The sequence below is a fragment of the Festucalex cinctus genome, chromosome 7 (assembly GCF_051991245.1).
Source record: "Festucalex cinctus isolate MCC-2025b chromosome 7, RoL_Fcin_1.0, whole genome shotgun sequence".
In the NCBI taxonomy this organism is placed as follows: Eukaryota; Metazoa; Chordata; class Actinopteri; order Syngnathiformes; family Syngnathidae; genus Festucalex; species Festucalex cinctus.
This window is the reverse complement of record NC_135417.1, coordinates 6,050,658-6,074,403: the sequence shown is the minus strand read 5'-3', so window position 1 is coordinate 6,074,403 and position 23,746 is coordinate 6,050,658. Positions and strand designations below refer to the sequence as shown.

The 23,746-nt window shown below is 41.5% G+C and overlaps 1 protein-coding gene across 2 annotated transcripts; it reads right to left on the bottom strand.

The window, feature by feature from the left end:
- Window positions 1-184: 184 nt before the first annotated feature.
- Window positions 185-23,398, bottom strand: kmt2bb (lysine (K)-specific methyltransferase 2Bb). 2 transcript variants are annotated; one of them, XM_077526291.1, is made up of 36 exons: window positions 23,006-23,398; window positions 21,630-21,699; window positions 18,071-21,529; window positions 17,804-17,985; window positions 17,163-17,282; window positions 16,655-16,841; window positions 16,155-16,392; window positions 16,004-16,071; window positions 15,660-15,911; window positions 15,410-15,516; window positions 14,946-15,071; window positions 14,549-14,662; window positions 14,320-14,466; window positions 14,134-14,226; window positions 13,914-14,031; window positions 13,678-13,791; window positions 13,399-13,583; window positions 13,179-13,280; window positions 12,697-12,807; window positions 12,278-12,354; window positions 11,926-12,149; window positions 11,620-11,723; window positions 11,359-11,496; window positions 11,046-11,204; window positions 10,828-10,945; window positions 10,659-10,737; window positions 10,416-10,576; window positions 10,146-10,313; window positions 6,987-10,044; window positions 6,537-6,637; window positions 5,856-5,993; window positions 5,522-5,774; window positions 5,290-5,397; window positions 5,130-5,213; window positions 3,655-3,784; window positions 185-2,648 (listed from the first exon to the last, which is right to left on the bottom strand). In XM_077526291.1, the coding sequence occupies exons 1-36, from the start codon at window positions 23,333-23,335 to the stop codon at window positions 2,373-2,375; spliced, it is 11,499 nt and encodes a 3,832-aa protein (XP_077382417.1). In that variant the 5' UTR covers window positions 23,336-23,398; the 3' UTR covers window positions 185-2,372. The 2 variants fall into 2 exon arrangements, with proteins under 2 accessions (XP_077382417.1, XP_077382418.1); XM_077526292.1 differs by having other exon boundaries at window positions 23,030-23,398.
- Window positions 23,399-23,746: the final 348 nt, after the last annotated feature.

Genomic DNA, 23,746 nt, shown 5'->3' with positions numbered 1-23,746 from the left:
GAAGACATCTTTCAGCTCCCCGAGTTTCACACCCTTGATGTGAAATTACATCATACTTTGTACAGTATATTGCTGTTCAGGGCGGACTGGGAACTGAACCCACAATGTTTACATCCAAGTCAGGCAAAAACGTACCTATCATTGGTGACATGATATTGAGTTATAGACATATAAAGACAACAGATTTGCTGAAACATCTTGACATCTTTATTTAAACAAATAATATAAATAAAAAGTGCATAGAAAAATTAAACAGGTTTAGAAATACGTATACAAATATTTACAAACTCAAGAGTTTATTTGTACATGGTAACAAAGACAAATTTAAAGATCACAATGTTCCTCATTTTTGTCTTTTACACTTTAAAATAACCCTACTATATATATTTATATATTTATATATTTGTGGGTGTGTGTATGTATATAACATATTTCTGAACAGATTCTGGGCGAGATGGTAAGGAACTTTTTTCTTTTTTTTTTTTTTTTTTTTTAAACATATGATTACAATTTTACATCCTTCATTGCAAACGCACTAACACACACATCCCTAAAATGACACAAAAGTCAAGTGTGAACAAGCACACACCAACTCTGCAGACAATAAAACAAAGTTTTCCTCTGTTTTTGCATCAGTATTCCCAAACATCTGTCGTGACAGCTGAGGTAGAATCCTTGCAATGAGTTGGGAGTGACTTTTTTTTTTTTTTTTTTTTTGTAGCTAAGTGATTGACACTTACTCTGGGCTCCATCCCAGTGATTGGACATGCAAAATGGGCACAAAGGTTGACACACGCATTTAAAGTCTGCTCAATCATGTTTTGGGAAAAACTTGAAAGTGTGGGGAGGGGCTGGGTGGGGGGGCAACAAGGGTTTAAGTAGGCAAACAGTGCTTGCTTTACTTCTGTGGCATTCTCTAAGACCGTCAGTTTGTTGCCACAACATAACAAAATAAAATTAAAATATTCTTTAAAAACACCTGTTCAAAAAAAAAAAAAAAAAAAGAAGCCATAAATGTATGATTCGATTGCCTCAAAAGAAAATTCAAGTAAATTAGTGAAACCAAGGACAACAATTGTAAACAAAAACGGGCACGACAAAATGGAGCTGTACACCCACCACCATTTATACAAAACGACCTTTCACCATTAAAAGTAAAAATCAAAATGCGAATAAATATCACGACTAATTTAAAACAGTGTGAATTCAATTACGCTCATTAAAGACAGTACTGAACATCACTAAGAACAACATTTCCTTACTATCTTAAATTAGGTGCCGAGCGCATCGTCTCCGGCTCCGTTTTCGACATCGGGGGGCTTGTTGCGACGCAAAGCGCGAGCACGAAGCTCACAACAAGCCCTGCTGCAGGAGCTGAACGTAAACACTCGGTGGCAATTTTTTTTACACTAGCGTTCTCCCTGATTTACAGAACAACAGTAGCGCGTTTGGGGAAAATGGGAATTTGCACGGCTATTTGCTGTACGTGCAACTGTGGGACAATCTCGGTGGAATTGCTGAAAGAGTAGAACGGAATAAATAACTTTCTAAAAACTGAACATTATAACTCAACGTTTGGTTTGGGTAGTGTTTGCTACATATTTACTGTACATCAACAAAAGTCTATTCATTTCACCGAAATGTTGAAAAATGAACAGATGATGATGATGATGTTATCCAATGTTAAGTACTGCTAGAGTGCATTTACTAAAATTTGCGTTCTGCGCAGGGTGAACCCAATCATCTTCTGCAGGACATCTCAGTCCTGCGAATACCCTTCGATGCTTAGCACCATGGTTGTCATATGGAAGGGCGGGTAGCAATAAAATATGTCCACAAAAAGAGATGTGCAGATCATAAAATAAGGTTTGGGTGAATATATGGCTCAAGAACTGACCTCACTACAACACAGATGGGGCATTTATGTTCCCTTCACGACAGGATGGAGCAACGATGATGTACGAATGTACTACAGAAAGACAAAGGTTCTCTTTTTGAAAAAAAAAAAAAGATCAAAACTTAAGGAATCTCTCATTAATTTCGACAGATAAGGCTTGATGTGTGTGAAATGGGGCTGGGGTCCACAGTGAACCGGAAGCCATATTATTAAAAAAAAAAAAATCAAAACGTGAGTCGACGTCACAGGCAGCCTGGGGTACCCTTCAAACACGCATCAGTGAAGGACAACCTCCTCTTCCGCTCCTCCAAACTACGCACACGGAACGATGTCAACGTCTTACTAATATCCGTCCTGCGCCGAGTGCCTTCAACAAATCGGAGCTTCCATCCAGTGCCATCTTCAATTTAAGGCTTTCTAGTAAACAAGAATCTCTCAGTCTCAAACGACGACGGTCGTCGCCGCCGCCGTCGTCTCAGTTGAGGAAGCGTCGGCAGCGCCGGGCGCCGCAGTTACAGTTGAGCTTGTTGCTGGCGTCCTCGATGGGGAACTTGTAGTCGTAGGTGAGCTCCTCCCCCCTGTAGATCTTCCTCAAAGCGAAGATGACGATGTGCTTGCGGCCCTCCACGTTGATCACTCTCGAGTAGCAGTTGGGCTCACACGAGTGGTTGATGAACCTGGCCGCGTTGCCGTGCATGGTCGCATCCACCACGTCAAAATCGTCGATGCGGAACATGTAACAGCCAATACCCTGGCAAAAACGACAACAAAATCATTTGCTGCCCTTCTTGTCTCCATTTTTTTTTTTAATCATAGTTTTCTCTGGCTATATCGCCGTCCACTCCTTTGACATATCGCAGATATTTAATTAAACCTTTTTACATGACCTAAACACGCAACTCTGAATTCAAAGTCACCAGATTGACTATTAGGGATGTCACGATAAGGTCAATATCGTGATATTAAAACTGCCACAATATCGTCGTCGTCATCATGTTCACAATATTTAAAAGGAACACATCTGTTAAAAAAATCCGGTTGATTTCCATTTGTGCAGTTTTAGCACCCTCTAGTGGCTAGTTTATTAGTGCAATTTAATTTTCATTAGGGATGTTTTAGCCTTCTATGTTTAAAATCTATGCTAATTGTCAGATGAAAGGGAACCTAATTAATGTATGTTACCATTACAAAGTGCCTCAATATTGTTATTAGAGATGTTATGTACAAAAGCACAATATTGTGCTTTTTTTTTTTTTTTTTTTAAGTATGAGCTCTCTTTTTTTTTTTTTTTTTTACAATATTGTGATCTTTTTCAAATATCGCCAACACCCCCACAATATCGTGATAATTATCGTATCGTGACCTTCATATCGTGATAATATTGTATCGTGATGTTTGGATATTGTTACATCCCTTATTGACTACGGCACCAAAAGTAAGTAAATAACCGACCAGGATTGTAAAACGTTTCCGTAGTTAGAAGTAAAGTTTCAAACCCAACCGGAACTCATTCACTACCGTCAACACAATTGGGGAACGGGTATTTCAGGGTGCACGTCCGAACGCTACTTGGTCTCAATTTTTGTCAGCAAAATTTCCCCCCCACAAATGTGACTCACACTCTGGAGTGAGTTATGCATGTTTCTGTTCTTCTTCATGATGCATTTTTTTTGACTGGGAGCGACTTAGTCCCAAAAAAATACGGTACCTCGGCGATAAACGGTATGCAGCTAAACACATGTCAAAATGAGACACACCTTGCCATCGTAGTACTTCTCCCTTTTGTCAGTGAGCACCGAGCGAATGACGATGCCGGCATACTCGACGACCATCTCGCCTGCTTCGATGTTCCTCTTGCAGAAGAGTCCACGCCCGTGGATTGCAGACCTACGTCAAGTGGGATGGTAAGATAAGATAAGGAGGTTAGATGAGCTCACTTGTGCGGTGGTGCCTTGAGATATGAATTTCATTTGTTCCGTGGCCACACAGACAACTCAAAACACTTCACTAAAATTATATTTTCCCATCCAGTAATTCCAGTAACTACTTATTCACTACTCATTTTTTTGCAGCGGATAAAGAAAACATGCTTGTGAGTTAAGGTCGAATGATTTTCGGAAAAGACTGAATGGCAATTTTTCTGGCATATATTGCGTCTTTGATTCAATTCACAATTTTTCCCACATATAGCACAATATTGATTATGCACAGAAACATTTACAAACATGAACGAAAATTACACCATACCATCAAAACGTTAAAAGCTATTGATGATGCAGGGTGACTAAAGAGTCAGTGTGAGGGAGGCAGTCCAAAACAGAAAGACATACTGCTTGCCGTCATTCAGATATAAATAATATTTATATGTAGCATACCACTTATGATTGGTGAGCATAGGAATACGAGTGCTTTAAAAGAAAAAAAAAAAAAAGTGTTGGCCATCAAAATTTTGCTCACAAGCCAAAGCAGAAAATCATCCGAACGACTGCTCGCATCTTGAATAACCTGTAAATCAGGTCATTTGTATCTTAAGGCGCTACTGTTTTGGTGTTGGGATTTATAATGTCCAGTAATGCTATTGTTAAGTTTAATATTATTCTTCGAGTAACCTAGAATCCTTGTGGTTTGAGGGTCTACTTGTGTTGGGGGTGGATTTTACATCTTATTCACTACGGGATTATTCAACAATGTCTTTTGTCAAATCAACAATGTCCTTTGTAAAGATGACCTCATTGCAAATATGGGCAAAACAACAATCCAAACGGCACAGAATCTATTACCGCCTTTCATCAACTTGGGTTTGTCTGTTGACAAATTTGTTTGTATGGTTGCAACTTTAAAAAGTAGATTTTACGATCTAGATTCTTCTATAATGTTCCCTTTAAATTATGGTAAGAATAAAGTCGCTAATAACGTCAGCAAAATTATTTAAGAAATATATATTTTTTAAATGAGTGAAACAATTGTCTTCCATCACTGAGAAAGGCTGGTCATTTATGAAGGAAAATTATTTTTGGGGTTATTTAGTGTTTTGACTGTCACGCTCATAAGGTTGGTCTCCAGTGGCTGCAGGCAACAAAGTACGGGTGATCGTTTTTTTTTGTTGATCGTCAATAAAAGGCATTGATCGACATGCTGATCATGCATTTTTCACAGAAATCGGCCGGTCAATCGGAGCACTACAATTAGAATGATAATTATAACGATTTGGTTAACAACATTCAGAGCTGACCTGTACACGCCGACAGCCTCCTTTGATGTCCTTTCCAAATGCCTGAAGCGCATGGCCATAGGCAACTCCAAACTAGTGGCCCGTCTAAAATAGAAAATGGTTAATTAAGTCGGGGAAATATGGTAAGACCATCAGCCAAATGTTAAAGACGATGCCTGACCGTGTGGACTTCAAAAGAACATCATCTTCTTCATCGTCATAAGACCCGATGTCAGGAAGCTGCCGATGCTGTGATGCTAGGAAGTTGAACATGTCAAATGTGGATTTTCTGTTGAGAGGAAATATTTTCGGGTTTGAATTAGTATTTGCCTCCCAAGTTTAAATATTATAACATTACTACTCATTTACAACACGGTTCACTGAAATTTCTCTTCAGTATTTTATGCACACACCTAAGGTAGAACTCGGAGCGGGCACAGCCAGTGGGATTGACCGGCAGATCGTCTTCCGGGCTGAACTGCTTGAAGAAACGGAAGGTGTGATGCTGGCAGCGGTGTGCTCCTTGAAGTTGTTCCAGCAAGAAGACCACAGCATTGTGGAGGAGACCGAGCATTCGGGCACCTGTGATCCTCTGGAAAGCCAGAGGTCGCAACTTTGCAATTGCTCGTGCCTCTTGCACACCGTCTATCACCGCTTTCCAAGCCACTATAAGGAAGAATTGAGAATTAAGTGTAAAGGCGAATCTACAAAAATGGGGGTTGAACTCATTTTACAAATTAGACTCACCCTCAATAGTGTCTGCCTCCACATTGAAGCCATCGTCACTGCTTATCTGGAATCGCAAGTGGGGCTGATCTTTGTTTGGCAAACACTCCTCGTCCTCATCAGATAGAAACGAGTCGTCATCTGAGGCGGAACCGGCGCCTAAGAACGCAAACCTTATTTATTAACTCATTTGCTCCCAAAGACGTATTTATCCGTTTTTTTTTGTTTTTGGCTTTGATGCAGCCTCTGAACTGAAGAGAATGCTTGAAGCAATGGTAGTTATTACAAAACCGGTCAGCAGGTGGCAGCAGAGTATGAGATCAACCAACGCCATGTTGCAAAGAGCTCTTTTCCCCACTGTTTTAAACAGTGTTGCGAATAATGATGAAACTCAACTATATTCTAATGCTAATTGCTGCAAAACAGAAACAGAAGTATACTATTTTTTCCTTGACTCTAATCTTTCTTTTGGTAGATTCCATGTTTTTATAGCAATAGAACAAAATAGTCTGTGGGCCTAGGAGTGAAGGGGTTTGCTTGAGTGAAAATGGCTGGGAGTGAATGAGTTAAAATGTTCACAGAACAAACACTTTTGTCATAATAATAAAACAATTAATGATTTAAGGTATGAACTATACATAAATAAGACTACTTTGGCTGTAATGCACCTTCCTATATGAATAATATCAAAGTTATACGCACCAGAGTATTTCTTCCAGTCAATAATGGTGCTGTGACCCACTGGCTCCGAAGGTTGCTGCTTGCCATATTCACCCCGAGACATATAATCCCACGGTTCACACCTGAAAATAGACAAAAGTGATGGTTTTGGACAAAGACAGAAGACTCCCTACTTTCACTAATGTGAATGGTTATTATGTGCATTGGAATTAAGATGGACTTGACATCTTCAATGTCTGTGTGTAAACAATAAGTCTATGGATTGACCTAGTTATTGCTGTTCCAGTTGCCCTCCGTTTTTTTCCTCAAGGAAGGGTAAAGGAGGCATCAATTTGGAAGAGGATTTTATTTTTTGTTTTTTGGTAGACTTGATAGTCGATTAAAATTGACAGTTTGAGGAATTATGGCATCCAAAAACGCACCATGAGTAGGTTAAATTCAACATTCAAATTCAACAAAAGTTTATCTTACCCAGAGCTTTCAGAATCACTTTGCTGCTCTTGCTTTAACTCATCCAGGTTCAAGATTCCTTGAACAGTTGGAGTCTTGATGCGAACTCCAGAGGCCCTGCTGGAGACACTTGGCACGCTCGGTCGGTTGCACTCGTCCTCGCTGGTGGGTTCAGAGGCGAGAAAATCCACTTTAGATTTCTTTGTGACGATACGGTCAGAAAGGGAAGAAACTCTCTTCATGCGGACGTGGGTGCGAGGGCGGGATGTAGGAGTGGGAGCTGTTTTGGGGCACGGTGCTGGAGGTTCAGGTTCAGGTTCAATGAGTAGGCCAGGGGGCAAAACCAGTGACGACGGACTAAGTGTCCGAAGCCCGCTCCACTTGGGGGTGTAGTTGCTTGCCATAGCTTGGTTGATAATTGCTTCTGCACTCTCCGCAGGAGATACATCTGAACTTTTTGTTGATAAAGTACACTGCCCGGCTGTCTTGGAGGACTTTGATTTTTTTGATGCACTGGACTCTTTCTTTTTTTCCTTTTTGGGTTTTTTCTTTTCGGAGGCAGTTTCATCTTTGGGCTTTTTTGTATTCTTTCTTGGCTTTTTTACATTAATTGATGTCAATGCTCCATTGCTATTGTGAGTAAGCAACTGTGTAACTGTGGTAGGATTCTGCTCTGCAGTATTGGCTGTCGTCGAGGGGGTTGACATCATGATTGGCCCAGGAGGTGGAGACATGTTTCCAGCTGCTGCTAGTGTGGCGGACAGTGCATTGCTTTGCAAAAGGCTGGCAATCTGAGTGACACAGTTAAAGGATGGAGCATTAGGATTTGGAAGCTGGAATGTATTGCTGTCTGGGTTCTTTACAAAAATCTGCCCAAGACGGTTCACCAACAAGACATGAGGTGTAGGGTCGACATTTGGACCTCCAACTTCCTTCACAGTAAGAATGGCATGACCAGGCAGAGCTGGGGATACCACAGGCTGCTGAGGTTCTAAAGCAGGCCTTGGTGTTGAAAAGTTGATTGAGATTGTGTGACCAGATGAAGCATCCTTCTGCACGGATGAAGAGCTGTAGCCATTTAAAATCACCGGGGATGTGGTGGGTTGGAGTGGTGCTGGAGTAGGTGCGCTAACTCCAGGAAAAGACGATACTGAAGCAGAGGAAGACACAATGGTGACAGCTGTCGAACCCAAGGGCTTTGCCTGGATGGAGTGTATGGGTACAGAGATGCTACCAGAGGTTACTGAAAGGACAGATGTCCCTGATAACAAAGGTTTGTTTTGGGGCGCAAAATTTAGCATAGCCTGTGTTGAGTCTCTGACGGGAGTTAGGGTGGACAATTTGTTCGACAAGGGGTTTCTTTGCTCAAAGGTTGAGTCTTGTGATGTGTTTATGGGCTGTTGTGTAATATTTGTGAGTGAGGGCTGCGTGAAACCTGGTAAACTGGAATGCCTCTGAACAGAGTCTGAAAGTCCACGAGAAGATTTTGGAGCATGCTGGGCATTGTCAGCAGAATTTGCCATGGAGGTAACGGTTATGTGGTTCCCTAACACAGCGCAGGCCTCAGCAGATGACACAAAGCTGCTGCAGTCAGATTTTGACTTCAGGGGTTTAGACGCTTCAGCTTGTTGGGATTCCGGTGGTACGCACTCTAATACAGGAACCGTCTCTCCTAAATGGGGCTTACAGTCATGTGTCTCAAGAGTAGCAGGCATTCCAGAGGCAGATTCTTGAGAGGAACTCTTTAAGAACTCCGAATAGGAGGTCTCAGGCACATTCGTCAGTAAATTAGGGATCCCCTCAGGGGTAGGAAGCACACTTTCCTGATTTCTGTTAGGATTTTCCACTTTGTGAGAAGAGGCCACGTGCATCTGTGGTGAGAGCAAACCCCTGCTGATCTCTTTTGAGGATCCAGTAGGATTTTGAAATGTGTCTTTGGGGTTACTGACTGCAGATAAGACCGTTAGAGATGAGGAATCTTTGTGCTTGTAATTTGGTGGCACTTTGAGGTTCTGATTCAATATTCTATTGGTTCTGGTAAATGTTTCGGATTCAGGGATATCACTGTTACTTAGGTTTGTGGTTGAAATCTTTTTACCAGGATCATCAACTTTTTGACGATCATCACTTGTAGAGATGCTTGCATCACTCTCCGTTCCATCATCTACACCATCCAGTTGAGCCACATTCCTAGAGGAAGTGGATGTGGGAGACTTGGAATGCTCTTTAGACCCAGGACAGCTAACAATAGTCCTTGAGAAGTCAAAGTAATGTTCCATATCGTCATCAGAAGAGGTGTTGTCCAGGTCATTCCTGCCTGAGGCTGCTGACCGTGGAAGACTGGCAACAAGGGCCTTTCTTTTCTGTACCTCTTGGGCTCGACCCCAGAATTCTTCTTGATCATCCCCTTCCACTACTATTTGTCCACCGCAGTTCATAGCCACAACTTCATTCAGGACTGTCTCTTCAATTTCCAATTCTGTCCTCATCTCCTGTCCAAGAGTCATGCTGGGATCCTTGTGATAGGAAGTAAAGGGAAATTGGTCTTCATCTTTCTGTTCGTCCAAGTCCCGCTGAGGTGAAGTGCCATTTGCAGGAGAGACATCTTCCGGCTCCGGTGATGCCAAGAAATTGTGTGGCACTTCAACAGAATCTGACTGACTCAGATCAAAAGATAACCGTGCCCTCGGTAAATTCTGTATAGACGGAGAGAAAGACAGACTTGGAGATGCAAATGTTCCTGCGCTATCCTGCCATGGAGACTGAGGAAAGAAAGATGAGGCACAATGGGTCTTCGCCTTACCAGGGCAACGGATTGAGGAAGTATTTCTACCCCCACCTGGGCGGGCTAATGAAGAATTTGTCAGGCTGTCTGAAGTAGCACTTGGGAAAAGTGGGGACGTTGGAAGAGATTTTCCTGCACGAAGAGTGACTGGTCCAGTAGGGGGTCCGAGAGGAGCGGGAGACTTGTTACTGCGTAGGCCTGTTGGCTGCGCATGGGGGTTGTGGCGTCGAGCTCTTCTGGTCTCTTCCAGATCACTTACTGTTAGTATGTGGTGAGGTTGTACTGGGATTGCTCCTAGAGAGAAAAGATAAACAAATTTATAGCTTAAATCATGACAGGCATCGAACTGTTCCGAAGTTATTCTCATCAAAAATTCATAAAATGCAATACTTTACCTGGGGATGGTAAAGGGCGGGACATTCCTCCTGCTGGTCTCCTGGTTTGTGGATAGCTGGGAATCTTTGGCTTTGCTCCATGATCTGGTTTTGTTGACTGAACTGTAACAAGACGGTCCTCAGGTTGGGGCTGTGATTCTGATGTATCAGTCACATGTCTTTCGGATTCTGATTTTAAAAAAAGAGAGAGGAAAAAAAAAAAGACATAAAATTAATTCTACTATGATATCATCCTGATTGACAATATTTGCTAAAGTAAAAGATACACACCCGGTAATGGACAGGGGTTGTGCTCGATGGTGTGATTGTCTCCTTGGTCAGGCATCTCCTCAATGGGTTTCTCGGGTATCAAAGGTTGGACTTCACGGACTGTGCATGTATATTTGCATTTCTGCAGTGGATTAACAGTGCTCCAGTACCAGCGAGAACACCTATGGAAAAAAAATAAGGGCTGTAAGAAAAGTTCAATCCGTAATTTCAAAATTTATTACATAAAATTGAAAGATAACTTACTGAAATCCCACAGGAAACAAAGTTCCTTTGTTTGCTGAAAGTTCTGACAGGACACCAAGTTTATCAATCTGTAGAGAACCTGTGTTGATAAAATGTATACAAATGATTAAATCAACATTAATGGAAACAAAAAGTTATTTTTTTTAAAATGTAGTGACTTAAACCATACCAATCATGACATTGATTAACTCTGGCTCCAGTCCTGTGAAGAACTTTCGGCGAAGGCTGATGCCTTCAAAATCCACATACACCCGTCGGTTTACTTCAAAATCCTGACCGGTTATCGCCTTTACAACGCACAGACACACGCACGCACACAAAACAACATTTTACTTATCAAGATCAAAACACCAAGCCCCTTTTATTAAGAAATAAGAGGACCATTACCTTCCCACTGAGCAGATGCTTATGTTTGTGGCAGTAAACCTTCTTATCATCCTGGAATACACAGTGACGGGAGCGGGCACACATAAAGTGATAGTTGCTCTGACACGAAGTCAGGCAGCAGCCAACTGTAGCACCTGTCTGGTTACACCGTTCACACCGCTACAAGCAAAACAGGAATGATGGGAACAGAATATTACTTTGACTTGCTGGAACAGGAGCAGTTGCAACAATACCGTACAAAGACCTGATATACAGTACATATTGACAATCAGGAATTTATTGGCGAAGTAAAACAATGTATAAAGAAACGAACCATCAAGCGACCCCTTGTGACGGCACTGTGTACATGTAGCAAAGAGCCATCGTCCTCTTCAAACACCTCAGCTGACCACAGACTGCAGTTGACATGTGCCCACTCATTCTGGCCCAGATACAACAACCTGCCCGCATCCTACAAAAGACCACAAATCTTTCGTCAGTAGACAAGCAAAATTTTCCATCTTGCTGTTAAATATTCACAAATTTACAAAGGGTGTGAGTGTATCGCACATTTTATGCCAAGTACATTACTTACGTTGGGTTTACGGTCTCCATATTTTTGGCACAACGAGCACTGCCTCTCATCATCTATCGACCAGCCTGTGTCCAGATCCGCTTTTGAAAGTCGTCCCCTTTTTCCTGTAAACATGTAAAAATAAAAATGTAAAAAGATGCCTCTTCAGATAATGTAGAACTGGAAGTTATTAAGAACAAAATAAGACTTAAAAAAAAAGAAGCATAAATCATTTTCAATTTTTGTAATATTTTACAAATTTTAAAAAAAGATGGACAAGCCCATACGTAAAAATATATCACCTGCAATCTATGTTCAGAATATTACCTTTCAACTTATGGCGGAAGGCACTGCTGGTTTTGAAGTGGTTCCAGCTTGAATACTCCGTAGACATTGGAGGACCCACCTCATCTTTCCTATCATCTAAACTTTGACCATTGTCATCCTGCAAAAGTTCCAAAGGAGTTCTAGATAGGAGTGCCTCCCGCTCCTGCCACTGAGCATAGACATGCTCCGTGGTAGGAGGATGAACAGCATTTGACAGCATCCCCCTGCAAGGGAATAACAACAAATTGAATTAATCGGCATTGCTTTCAAATACTAATTAGTGAGCCTGGGACCAAACCAGTTTCACCAGTAATAAGCTTGTACACAGTCCGTCCAATGAGTCATTACTCACATGGGCAATGTTTTGGTCGACGAGTTCCATACTTTTGGGTCTTGACTGTTGAACCAATTGAAGACCTCTTCAAGCAGCTTTGGACAGAAAAATAATAATAATAATAAAATAATAATAAAATAATAATAATAATAATAATAATAATAATAATTCTCAGATCACTTAACACTTGCGACAAAATGTGTACAAAGGTTAATACAAAATCATGTTATGACAGCAACCATAAAAACATACAGCATTTAAAGACAACCAAATATTAAAATACAAATAATGAGCTCTCATGAAAATGGCTATCAAATGATTGCTGACGCAGAACATTTAAATTAAAAAAAAAAAAAAAAAAAAAAAAAAAAAAAAAAAAAAAAAAAACACTTATCGAGGTGCATCAGATGCTGTTAAAAAAAATATATATACAGTACCTTTAAATAGTACGAGCGTGCCAGGGCAGTTGGTCTTTGCTCTTCTGGAAGGCTTTCTTCTTGTTCGAGCCTTTTTCTGACCACTTGTACTACATCTTCATGGAACATTTTCTGTTACGAAATTACATTAATTTTAAAAACAAAATTTTAATTGAGGTCATTGCCAAGTTCCAAAGCGTTCTGATTATGTACTTTTAAATTTTGTATGAACAACATTTATTTCAATGTCTTCTCTGACACGTGAGATTATGCAAGGCCTTCAGACATACTTATGTGGATACGATAATTGGCCAATCTGGTCCAACACTACAAACTAATTTTCTTGCATAACCACACATTCAGTATACATCTACTGATCCTGTTTTTTGTTTTCGAATCCCTAAGTGGACATAAAATCAAGAGAGTAAGAGCAGTAATAAATATAAAAATTTTCTTCTTAATCTAAAAATCAGAGATTTGGATGAGGACATGTTTGGACGCACCAACGTCGTATAAAGGCCTTTGTCAAACTTTTTGCCGACAGCTCGGAGGTCACAGGCGGGTCGTCCTTCGATTCCACTGTCAGATCCCGGCAACTTTTCACACTGCAGTAGAACAGTAACATATTGGCATAATGAATCTTATGATTTCTATTTCAACCATTTTGCAAATTTCCCAAGGCATGTAACATTTTACATGTTAAAAGAGGGCTGAATGTCTTACCTGGGAGCAGGTAACAAGGTGCTGGGTGAGGGTGGAAGACAGCAAGCAGGCTAGAACCTTCTCTACTCCAGACCGGAGCTCGATGTAGAGAAGTTCTCTCCAGGCACTGGGCTGAGTCACACTGCATGGCCGACACGAATACACCACACTCTCTGGTAAGCTGGACAGGATCTCATACAGTTCATCTGAAATGTGTTGATAGGAAGACGAGAAGTTAGCTGAAATGTCAAAAGTTAAATATAAAGCTACAAAGTATTTTGTTACTTATTAATATATTACCTGTTAGATCCTCACACTTGGCATGTACCCAGTGGTTACATGTGCCACATTGCATCATCTGACTGTCATAGTCATTGTCCTCATAGCACTTGAAGCAGATTGGGCAATAGTTACCTGATGGGACAAAGCATACACTCAGGGAAAAAAATGACATTGGAACTAACAAATTACGAGTATTAATAACCCACGTGCAGTCAAACAAAACTTCCTCAAAGAAACAAATATAATTTCCTTACCCTGTTCATAGAGTTGCGAACAGTCTGGACAGAGTCCTTTGTCATGGTTCCAGTCAATGTCCCAGCTCTTGCCAGGAGTGACCCCACAACTCTTGCACCTGATGCATGTCATACAAACCTACAGAGAGAGTGTCACATTTATGTGTTACACCATCTGAAAGTTTCAAGGAAACATGCATGTCTGTATTTTTTTTTTTTTTTTTAGGCGAGACCAACCCACCCAAGCTTTCCTCTTCTTGTTTTGTTTTGGATAATTTGGTCCAAGACAGGAAGCATGATAGCAGTTCTGACATCTTTCACACTCCAACAAGGGCTGAGGGAGAATGTTTGAAAACTAAGAGTGAAGTTCATTTCTTTAAAAAAAATCAAATAAAATACAATGACACAGCATAGTTGTAGTGTGTACCTTTGATTGCTTGTTTTTCCTGCCACACACACGGCAAAACTTGCAGTGACGGCAGCACCAGTTTTCCTTGTTTTCCACTGAAGGGCGCTCTGCCTCTTCAAGGCAAAACCAGTGGAAGGGCTCACAGCACACTTGGCAATGCAACATCTAAAAATGAACAACATTTATGGTTTAACTATACATTGTAACTGTAATAGTTATATTTTCATATATTGTAAAATATAATTACCTCGTGTTGCCCTTTACTGGCACAAAGTAGGCACACATGTGGTGGCATGTTGGGTGCAGAGGTTAGTATACTTAAACCACCCATGTTCCAAACATTCTCCAAAGTGCAGTCCTCCTGAAAAGCAATTCACAAAACAATGACTTTGAATTACTTTACGACACAGTGTCTGTTAACACCATTGCTTTACATTGATGACTGGGTAGTTATCAACATTTTAGTGTTGAGAGATGTGAGAGGAGGTGGCTATCAAAGTTGTAAACATGGTACAAACATGAATAAAAATTTTTAAAAAAAAATAAAAAAAATACACGAACGAACATTTTAAGTGTTTGAAAAGCCAAACTGCGAGTGGGCACAACATGCTTACGTTACGTGCAAGAAGTCAAGAGAAAAATACCTTGAAGTCAACCCGGATTTTATGGGTGGGTTTTGAAGACTCAACCTCCCTCTGCTCAAACCCATTAGCAAGGGCAGCCAGGACACTTGGTGGCGTCTCCTCAAAGGGCGCCTGTGATGGCAAACCCTGAAAGACCAACAAACGTGAGCAAGAACATATAACATAGAAGTACACATTAACTTTTTTTTTTTTTTTTTTTTTTTTTTGCAACCACGTTTATTAAGGAGTATTACATATACACTTTGTTCGGGTATCCTGTATTACTTTGGCATCTTACTAAACAAATGCAAAATATTCCAGGGATCCAAGACAAATGAACAAGATGGAATGCAATCAAAAAAAAAAAAAAGACATTTGCCCAGCCGTTTTTGGGCTCTAGCTCAAAATACTGCCGTGCGACTTCCGATTGGTTTCATGCTGAAGGGCCACACAATTGATTCAGGAGTAATCTCAAATGTTCTAACCTTCTCAGTTTTGCGTCGAACAGATGGCACACGATGTGAGCTAGATTTCCGATGTCGGATCTCATCATCTGATATATCTCCCAGGAATCCATCCAGTGAAACAAAGTCTTCACAGCAGAATAAAATAAAAGTTAACAATGCATCATTCTAAATGTTAGTCTCCTTCATACTGTATATTGTAATTGTTGTTCTTGTGCAACATGCACAAGGCAGTGATTGATTGGTACTGATCTGCTGAGTTTTACTTTACCTGGACTCAAACGAGGCCCATTGCCTCTCTTTCTGGCTGGTGAGGCTGAGCTGAGGTGCTTTTCATCCAGATCGGAATCATAGTCCACCAGGTCAAAGTAGACACGAGGTTTTACAACACGTTTTGGCTGCTTCCTCAAAGACGGACTGTTACTGTCTCCCTGGAGGCCAGAAGGCGAGTCTGCCACACCCTCTATCCCTTCATCATTACTTGAATGCCCTCCACTGAAAACAGCTCGCCGTCGTTTTGAACCTTAAGAACAAAGACACAACTTGCTGATTCAACAACTTTTTAAGAATGTTTTTCAGAGAATGTGGAATTGTAGGACAGGAGTGATAAATCACCTTTGGGTGCCGTTCTTCCACTTAGTCTCCGGGCTTTCCTCTCTTCAATTTGATCACATCTCTTGTACCTTGTGGGGGTAAAAAGCACACAAGTTATTATTTGCGAAGAATTCTCATCCGCATAGAAAAGTTTTATTCTCCAATAACTTACACACAACACTGTCGTTTGGTATTGGGACCACCAAACTTTGGTTTGTCAAGGCAGTTGATGCATCTCCCACAATCGTCTTCGTGGTTGCAACCCTTGCACACGCCACACCTCCGAGAGCGGTACCCGAAAGGCCCAAGTCCTTTGCGTTTCACAAAGCTGGAGGTCTTCTTGACCTTCATCACTTTTGAATCTGAGAAATCAGGACTGTCTGATTCTGATAGAGAGCCATCTGCAACATCTGAAACGCATGAAAGGCATGGAGAAAAAAAATGTTGCAACTGTCTCTCAATTCTGAGGTTCAGGGTTCGAATAAAACTTGACAGTATACGCAGGAAAACAGAACAGTTTTTTTCTCCCTTTTCAAATAGATTGCTAGATATGGGCTTAGTTTATTTTGCAATGATGTTGATTTTAAAACAAATACTAAGGGTAGAGAACAGTATGTCACATAATTAATAAAGGAAAGCAAACGGTAAGTGATTATCATTTGGCTTTCCTACCTTTTGCGACAGCTGAGGGAGAGATGCCTGTTCTTTCATGCAGAGGCAGAGCGCTGAGCCTGGGAATGTCATCTGGTACCAATGCCCGAGGCTGCCCAAGCACCACAGAAGCAGCGCGGCACACATGCTTGATGCGTGGACCTCCTGCTTGACGGAACTCTTGGCACAGCGGCGAGATAATTTGTGGCTAGGAGGGTGATGAAAACAGAACAAATGCTCAACTGCTGAAGGAGTCACATACACAGAGATGCAAAGAAATATCAGATTGAGCAATTTGAATTATTGCCCAAATGTTAAATATATTAAACATGATAAATATTTCATTACATTACATAGAATGTGTGCGTTCCATTGTGTCAGCTTTAAAAAAAATAAAAATAAAAATAAAAGCCACATGGAAAACTATTTGTAATCTTGAGACCCAGCAGATAAAAGGTAAAGGAGAAAGATGCAAGATATTTAATGAGATCAATTGTTCTCCGCAGGCCTTATCGATTTACACACTTACTTGTCCTTGTGATGGCTCTGTCTTGATTGGAACATCAGTCTCAAGCTGCACTCGCTGCTTCCTCCTCTGTCTCTTAGAGGTCAAATTTCTCGATCGCACACCAGCAGGTCCAGATAACAGCTTCAGATATGCAACAAAGAAAGGCATCCGTTTAATGTAATTTTATTTTCCAGGTTAAGAGTCTGGGTTTCATCCATGAGAACACGCTCTTTTCAAGCTCGCATAAACAACATCACCTGGGCCATATACTAAAATTTACAGAACCACCCTTACTGCTGCTGCCTGGGTAACTGAAACTCTCTACTGTATGATTTCCCCCAAAAGTCACTGCACAAACTACATTTATCTAGAACTCTGCTGACCTTATCGTCACAAGAACCCAGCCAATGCACATCATTCAGGCCCTGCAACGCCACTAGCTCCCTGTCAATACCGTATCATGAAAATTCTGATCTACACCTTCAAGGCCATTAATTATGTCACTTCAACATATCTTTCAGACGGTTTCATAATGCTTTACCCCTTCCACTGCCAATCTGTCCCCGGTCAGCCACTATTACTATGTACAATGAAATTGAGTGCCCTGAAAGACGCTTTTAAAATTATTATAAATTATTATTAATATCCCTCATCTATGTTACCCCTGAGGATTTCATCTGTTTCTGCTGGTCAATCTTCATGAGCTGCACTTTGGCTTTTCTGAGCAGGTTGAACATTCGTTTATTCGCGCCAGTAAGACGTGCTCTCTGTGAAGCTCCTTTTCCTGTAGCAGCAGGATTGTCGTCTTCACATCTGGCTGGCTCCTTTGTTGACTGCAGCTCGGCTATGGGTATGAAGGAACATATGTTTTCAGAGGTCACCCTTAGCTCTTTACAAATAACAGCATCAGTAAGTAACGGCGCTCGTACCTGAGTGATGTTTAATGCTGTCTTTCCCTGCTGGATCCTCTTTTTCAATGTCCCGATCAGCAAGCGATTTGGACTTAGTAGCTTTAATACAAACTTTTCTCACAACTCCTGGTGTGCCTAGGTCTTCTATCTTGAGCTTAGATTTTTCCGTACCGGTGTCCGTGTTGCGCTGTCTCAAGCTAATGCTCATGGCCTCATCATCAAGTCCTTCGGCTAAATCAACAGGCGACTGAAGAGATTTGCTACTTTCCACATCTGTTGCACTTTTGCTTTGGGGAAGTCCTTTGTGCAACTTGTTCAGTCTTTGATAAAAGTGAGCGGCTTGCTTATTAAACTTAAGGGGTGGGGTCTTTTTCTGAGCATCCAAAAGGCCAGCAGAAATGACTTCTCTTGGGTTTCCAGCTGGGGGAGATACAAACAGATCCTCGCATTGGTCCTCCGGAGTTTTATCCAGTGTAAAAATTTCCTCAGTCAACTCTGCAGGCAGATCCCACTTCAAAGTGGAGTCCTTCTCAAGTGAGCTCTTCTTTTCCATTTTGACACTTTTTGTTTCAGAAAATAGACTGGCAGTTATATCTGCTGTATCATCCAGATCATCGGAGGAAAACAAGTCCAGATCCAGTTGGGCTTCTCGCAATATGTCCTCCTCGTCTACAGGCAGGATGGGGGAAATGGCTTGTCCCATCCCTTCATCTCGCCTCTTTCCTGTGCGTATTTGCAAGCCCAGTTGCAAACCTTTTTTGGGGGAGTTTCTACGTGGCAACATTGACATTCCAACATCATCCATAAACCTTTGTGGGGTCTTGATCACTCGAGAGGATCGGGCACTTACAACAGGCATGATAAAGTGTTTGATGTTTTTGACGAACTTTGTTTTGCCAGACGGCACGTCAACTGCATCTGCTCGTGTCCCATCCATGAATGAGTCGGTTTCTTCCTCTTTCAAATCACTGCCCTCTTTGTCAAGCCCAATTTCTATTAATGTAGAAAGGATGGACTCTGGTGGTGGCCTTTTGGAGCCAAACTGGATGGCAGAAGGTCTCTTTTTGTACTTTTTATGCACACCAACGAGTTTAGGACCAGGGTCCGGAGTGTTGTCTTCTGATTGGATGGAAATGCCCTCTTCAAACGTTCCCTGGCTTCCTAATGATTTAAGAGATGCAAACTTTCCATCTGTGTTCCTGTGTTTGTGCTTCTGACGCTGCCCAATTAGAGTTCTACGCCTCTTTTTTGCTTTCTTGTGGGATTTCTTTTTTACACATAATGTGTTTGGATCACTTGTTTGACTTTCCAAATCCAACGGCGGACAAAAATCTATTAAGTGAATGTCTGATTCCTCTTTTACCGATAGCTGCCTCGGTTCTTCCTCCACAGATATAGTGACCTGCTTTTCCTCAGGATCCACACTTTCTTTTGCCTCGGGCCGACTTGCTTCTGTTTCTAAAGCCTTGTCTTCCTTTTGTAGAGACTCAGTGTTTGCAGATTCAACAATGACCAAATCTGTACTGACCGCACTTTCTTTAGGTACAACAGCCTTTTTCCTTTGAGCAGACCTCTTTTTCCCTAATTTATTATTGTGACGTCTCTTGGGTTTCGAAGGCACTGGCAATGGTTTGGCCTCATTAATTTGTGGTTCGGCCTCATTCTCAATCTTCTGCGGCGATGCTTCAACAGCCACCACTAGAGGCGCATCAGTTATCTGTGCAGACTTCTCAGATAGTTCAGAACTTATGCATGATTCTTGCAAGGATTTTTTAATCGGTTCCTGCGAGGAGGTTTCAGGGAGAACTTGTGAGCTGGACTCTTCTGCTAAAACCTGAGCAGGTGCTTCAACATCCACCTGTGGCGCATTTTCAACTTGTGGACTGGTTTTCAAACGTCGCTTCAGTGGAGTCGTGACAGGTTTACGAATTACCGACTTTTTCGGAGGTAAATCAAGGCTTAATGTTCTCCTCCGTAGTCTCCTGGTTGGTTGGACATCCGGCTCTGGAAACAGGGCATTCTCCTCTTGAATTCTCTCTACCTCTTTTGCTTCCTCTTGAACTCTCTCTACCCCTTTAGTGGCATCATCTTTTTTCTCAGGACTAACCTGCTGAACCAAAAAGGACATCTTGGATTTTTTATGTCTGCCGGGCGAGGACAGTTTTTTTATTTGAAAAGGTGGGACAACTTTCCCAGAATCCAGCTGAGTGGCTTCTTGACGAGAGCTTTCATTTCCATCCTGTGTGACTTCCACCTGTAAGGTAGACATTTCCTCACATGTTTCACTTGCCTTGTTTTTCTCTTCAGTGCGTGCTGTGGTGCTCTCCTGTGGCACCAAATTGTCCAATTTTAACGGCTTCAAATTCTTGACAACATTACAGTCATTTTGAGTGGACAGATCCACTTCAGAACTCTCTGTAACACTCTCTGTAGGCCTGACCGTGTTTTCAGCAGGTCGGATCTGGCTCGGTGACTTAACTAATGATAGAGTCCAGATGAATTTTTTCCGCTTCTTTTTTCGAGCCGACTTCCCGCTGGACTGAGCATCATATTTGGGGTTCCTCATTTTTATCAACTTCAAACTTGGAACTCTCCCCTCGTTCGAAGACAACTTTTCATTGAGTTGCACTGCTAATGGATCAATCTCTGTGGATGATGGACTGTGATTTTCTGGAACTGGAACCTTCTTGTTCAGTCTTTTACTTTGCCTCTGTCTGACCCTCCTCACGGACAGTTTTGGTTCATTTTTTTTGGACGCTTTTGACTTTGTAACAATTGTATCACTTTTAATTGTATTTTCAGGTTCAGCAGGAACATCCAAAACAGGTTGCGAGAGCGGGTTGGTGACTCTATTGCTCCGCCGAATGGCTTGTTGATTACACTTGGACTGCTTTGCAATTGTTTTTGACTCAACAGTCTCTTTTACAGTGTCAGGTTGATCCGTTGATTTTATCTTTTGCGGTTTCTGGTCATCAGCCGCAACTTTGGTACCAGGCTTATCAAGAGATACTATCCCTTTTGATGCAGATCGTCCACGTCTTCTTGCAGGTAGAGTCCCCACTCCTTTATCATTTCCAACCTCCTCAGGTGGTTCTAGTTTTAATTTTACATGAGCACTAGAGATGTCTTCAGCCTGAATATTCTCGGCTTGGGGCTTTGCCTCAATTCCTTTCAGCTTCATCCTCTTGACTGACTTTTCCTTTACCGTTTTAATTTTCTTTTTCGCCACCAACTTAATTGTAATCCTTGGTGCTGGCGATAACACTCCACCTTTGGTCAGCTCCTGTTCCACAGTGCTCTTGACTTTTGAACGTTTTCTGGAACCTTTAGCAGACTCTGATTTGGAAGATGTGGTGTGTTTCTCCTCCACCAAAAGTTCATCTTTAACAGGGTCAGGAGGACAAATAGCTGCGTCCTCAGCTGGTATAACAGGTGCAACTTTCTTCTTTTGACGTTTAGGTTTTGTGTTGCCATCACCTACAAAAAATTAAATATGATAAATATTCAGGCTGAGCACAAAGTTTGCATTTTAACTTGTTCATATGTATTTAAAACATGCATAATAGGTGTTTTCTACCTTTGGAAGGGTTTTGTCGAGCTCCTTTAGAGCTTCTTCTTAGCGCTTCAAAACCTTGGAAGTCATCGCCCTTAAGAAGAAAAACAATAATTAACACGTGCAAAACCTTTTAACGTGAAACCAATGGGTGTAAACTTAACAAACACCAATGTCCAAACACAAACACAGTCATAGTAATACAGTCATGCACGCACAACATTGACAGCAGGTGTGCAAAAAAAAAAAAAAAAAAACATGAAATGATGATGATGATAATGAAATGCCCAAAAAGTAACAAAACAAAAACACGACATTATTATGACAAGTGATGCATACCCTAATTGCATATTTATCCATACTTAACATTATTACTGATTGAATATAAAATACAATTAATATTAGGCAACAATCATTTAGAGATTAAATTAAACGCAATTGTAAATTTAACTAAATAGTTACGTCAGCCAATTAATATTTCAAGTTAAGTTGTGCTGCCGGTGAAATATGTACACAATGTAATTTAAATGACATACCAATAGTGTAAATAACTTGAAATAGTGCTAACTTGGTATGAAGCACCGAAAACAAAAATGCAAGGTGAGTTTAGAATTACGTTTCCCTCCAAGTACTGTACTGCATTATTATGACTTACTGAGGCATGAGTTATGTGTAAGAACGTAAACCTGACATTACATTAGCTTTCTACTTTTATTTCTCAAGTCTCTCTAAACATAGAAAACTAAAGTTTTTGCTGGTCAGTGCTTGCTAAGATATAGCCTCTGCACAACGCATTAAACATTGAATTAAACTCTCATTAGGTGTGTCCATAACACATGAGCATTACGAGGTAAGTACAATGGTTACATTCGATATTGCGTATTTTATTAAAAAAAAATATATATTTTTTTTTAAAGACAAGTGTGTTAGTAAAACACCACAATTAGCAGCACGGCTAGTTGCTGTGCGGGGCACGGGTGCTAGCCTTCCCGTTCTTTGTGTTCGCTACGTTTAGCTTTGGCCCGATAAGGAGCGGGCCACTGGAGGGCTAATTGCGTTCGCTGTTTACAAATTGGCGTACTCACTCACTAGCTTTCATTAAATATTCAGGAGCAAAGTGTCGCGCGGTCACGTTTACAAAACGCGTAACGATTATAGCAACGCAAGCGTTAATGTTACTGTATTTTATCCATTCCAGACTGTATTTTACAGTGCGACTCACTAATGTCACGAAAAGCTCCGCTAACATTGGTTAGCATATGGGGGCTAACGCGTTAGCCTAGCACAGGGATGTTGACATTTCTCCATGGCACCAATTGACACACAGTTGGAGACAACACTCATTTAGACACATTTAACTGTATTGTAATGTGCGGGAAAAATAAAATAAGGATACTAACTCCTGAGTGGGTTTGGGACCTCACCTCTTCACTCCCACTAGAGCTGTACCCAGCCTGGCCAAGGGTCTTGTGGCTCGCCTCTATTCCAAGTAAGCGCAAGTGAGACTGGTCTTCGTTTAACGATACAACCAGGTTTGTGGGCCTTGGCCCTCCGTAAGTCACATCATCAGCTTCTAAGCCCGAGCGCCCGAGTTGCCAGCGCTTCTCGGAGCGCAAACGACTACGAGATGACCAAGGCCGACCGGGGAAACGACCTCTGGCCGTCGCGGTTCCACCTTGGCCTCCTCCGGCAGCCGCGGTTGCTGATCCGCATCCCGCTGCCGCCATCATTGCTTCGACAACAACACACACCGACGGCTAGCAGGATCGAGCGACGAGAGACAAGAGGGAAGGCGCGAGATGGGAGGGGGTGGGCGCAATGCTCGATGGGAAATGGAGTTTTTTCCTCAGACGTGAAAAGCGAAGTTACGCTTTGTAGACACCTGGTGGCGACTGGTGCAAACTGCGACGAAGATTTCGATCAGAAATAAACTATTTCTGCCAATAATATTGATCATTCCCCGTTGAAATGAAAAACTAACAAAATACACTTAAAAAGAGAAGATTGGGATTGATTTACACGATACAACATTCCAAATGATACTGAATATTGATAATCTCTAGGCAAGTGTTAAACTCAAGGCTCAGGAAGCAAATCCGGCCCACCACCACATACAGTACTTCTGTGTGGTCCACTAAATT

Coding starts and splice junctions, on each gene's coding strand:
- kmt2bb (XM_077526291.1), bottom strand. CDS start 23,335: ATGATGGCGGCAGCGGGATGCGGATCAGCAACCGCGGCTGCCGGAGGA. Junction 13,792..13,913: donor TTCGCAACTCTATGAACAGG/GTAAGGAAATTA, acceptor TTGTCCCATCAG/GTAACTATTGCCCAATCTGC. Junction 6,638..6,986: donor AGTGATTCTGAAAGCTCTGG/GTAAGATAAACT, acceptor GTCTATTTTCAG/GTGTGAACCGTGGGATTATA.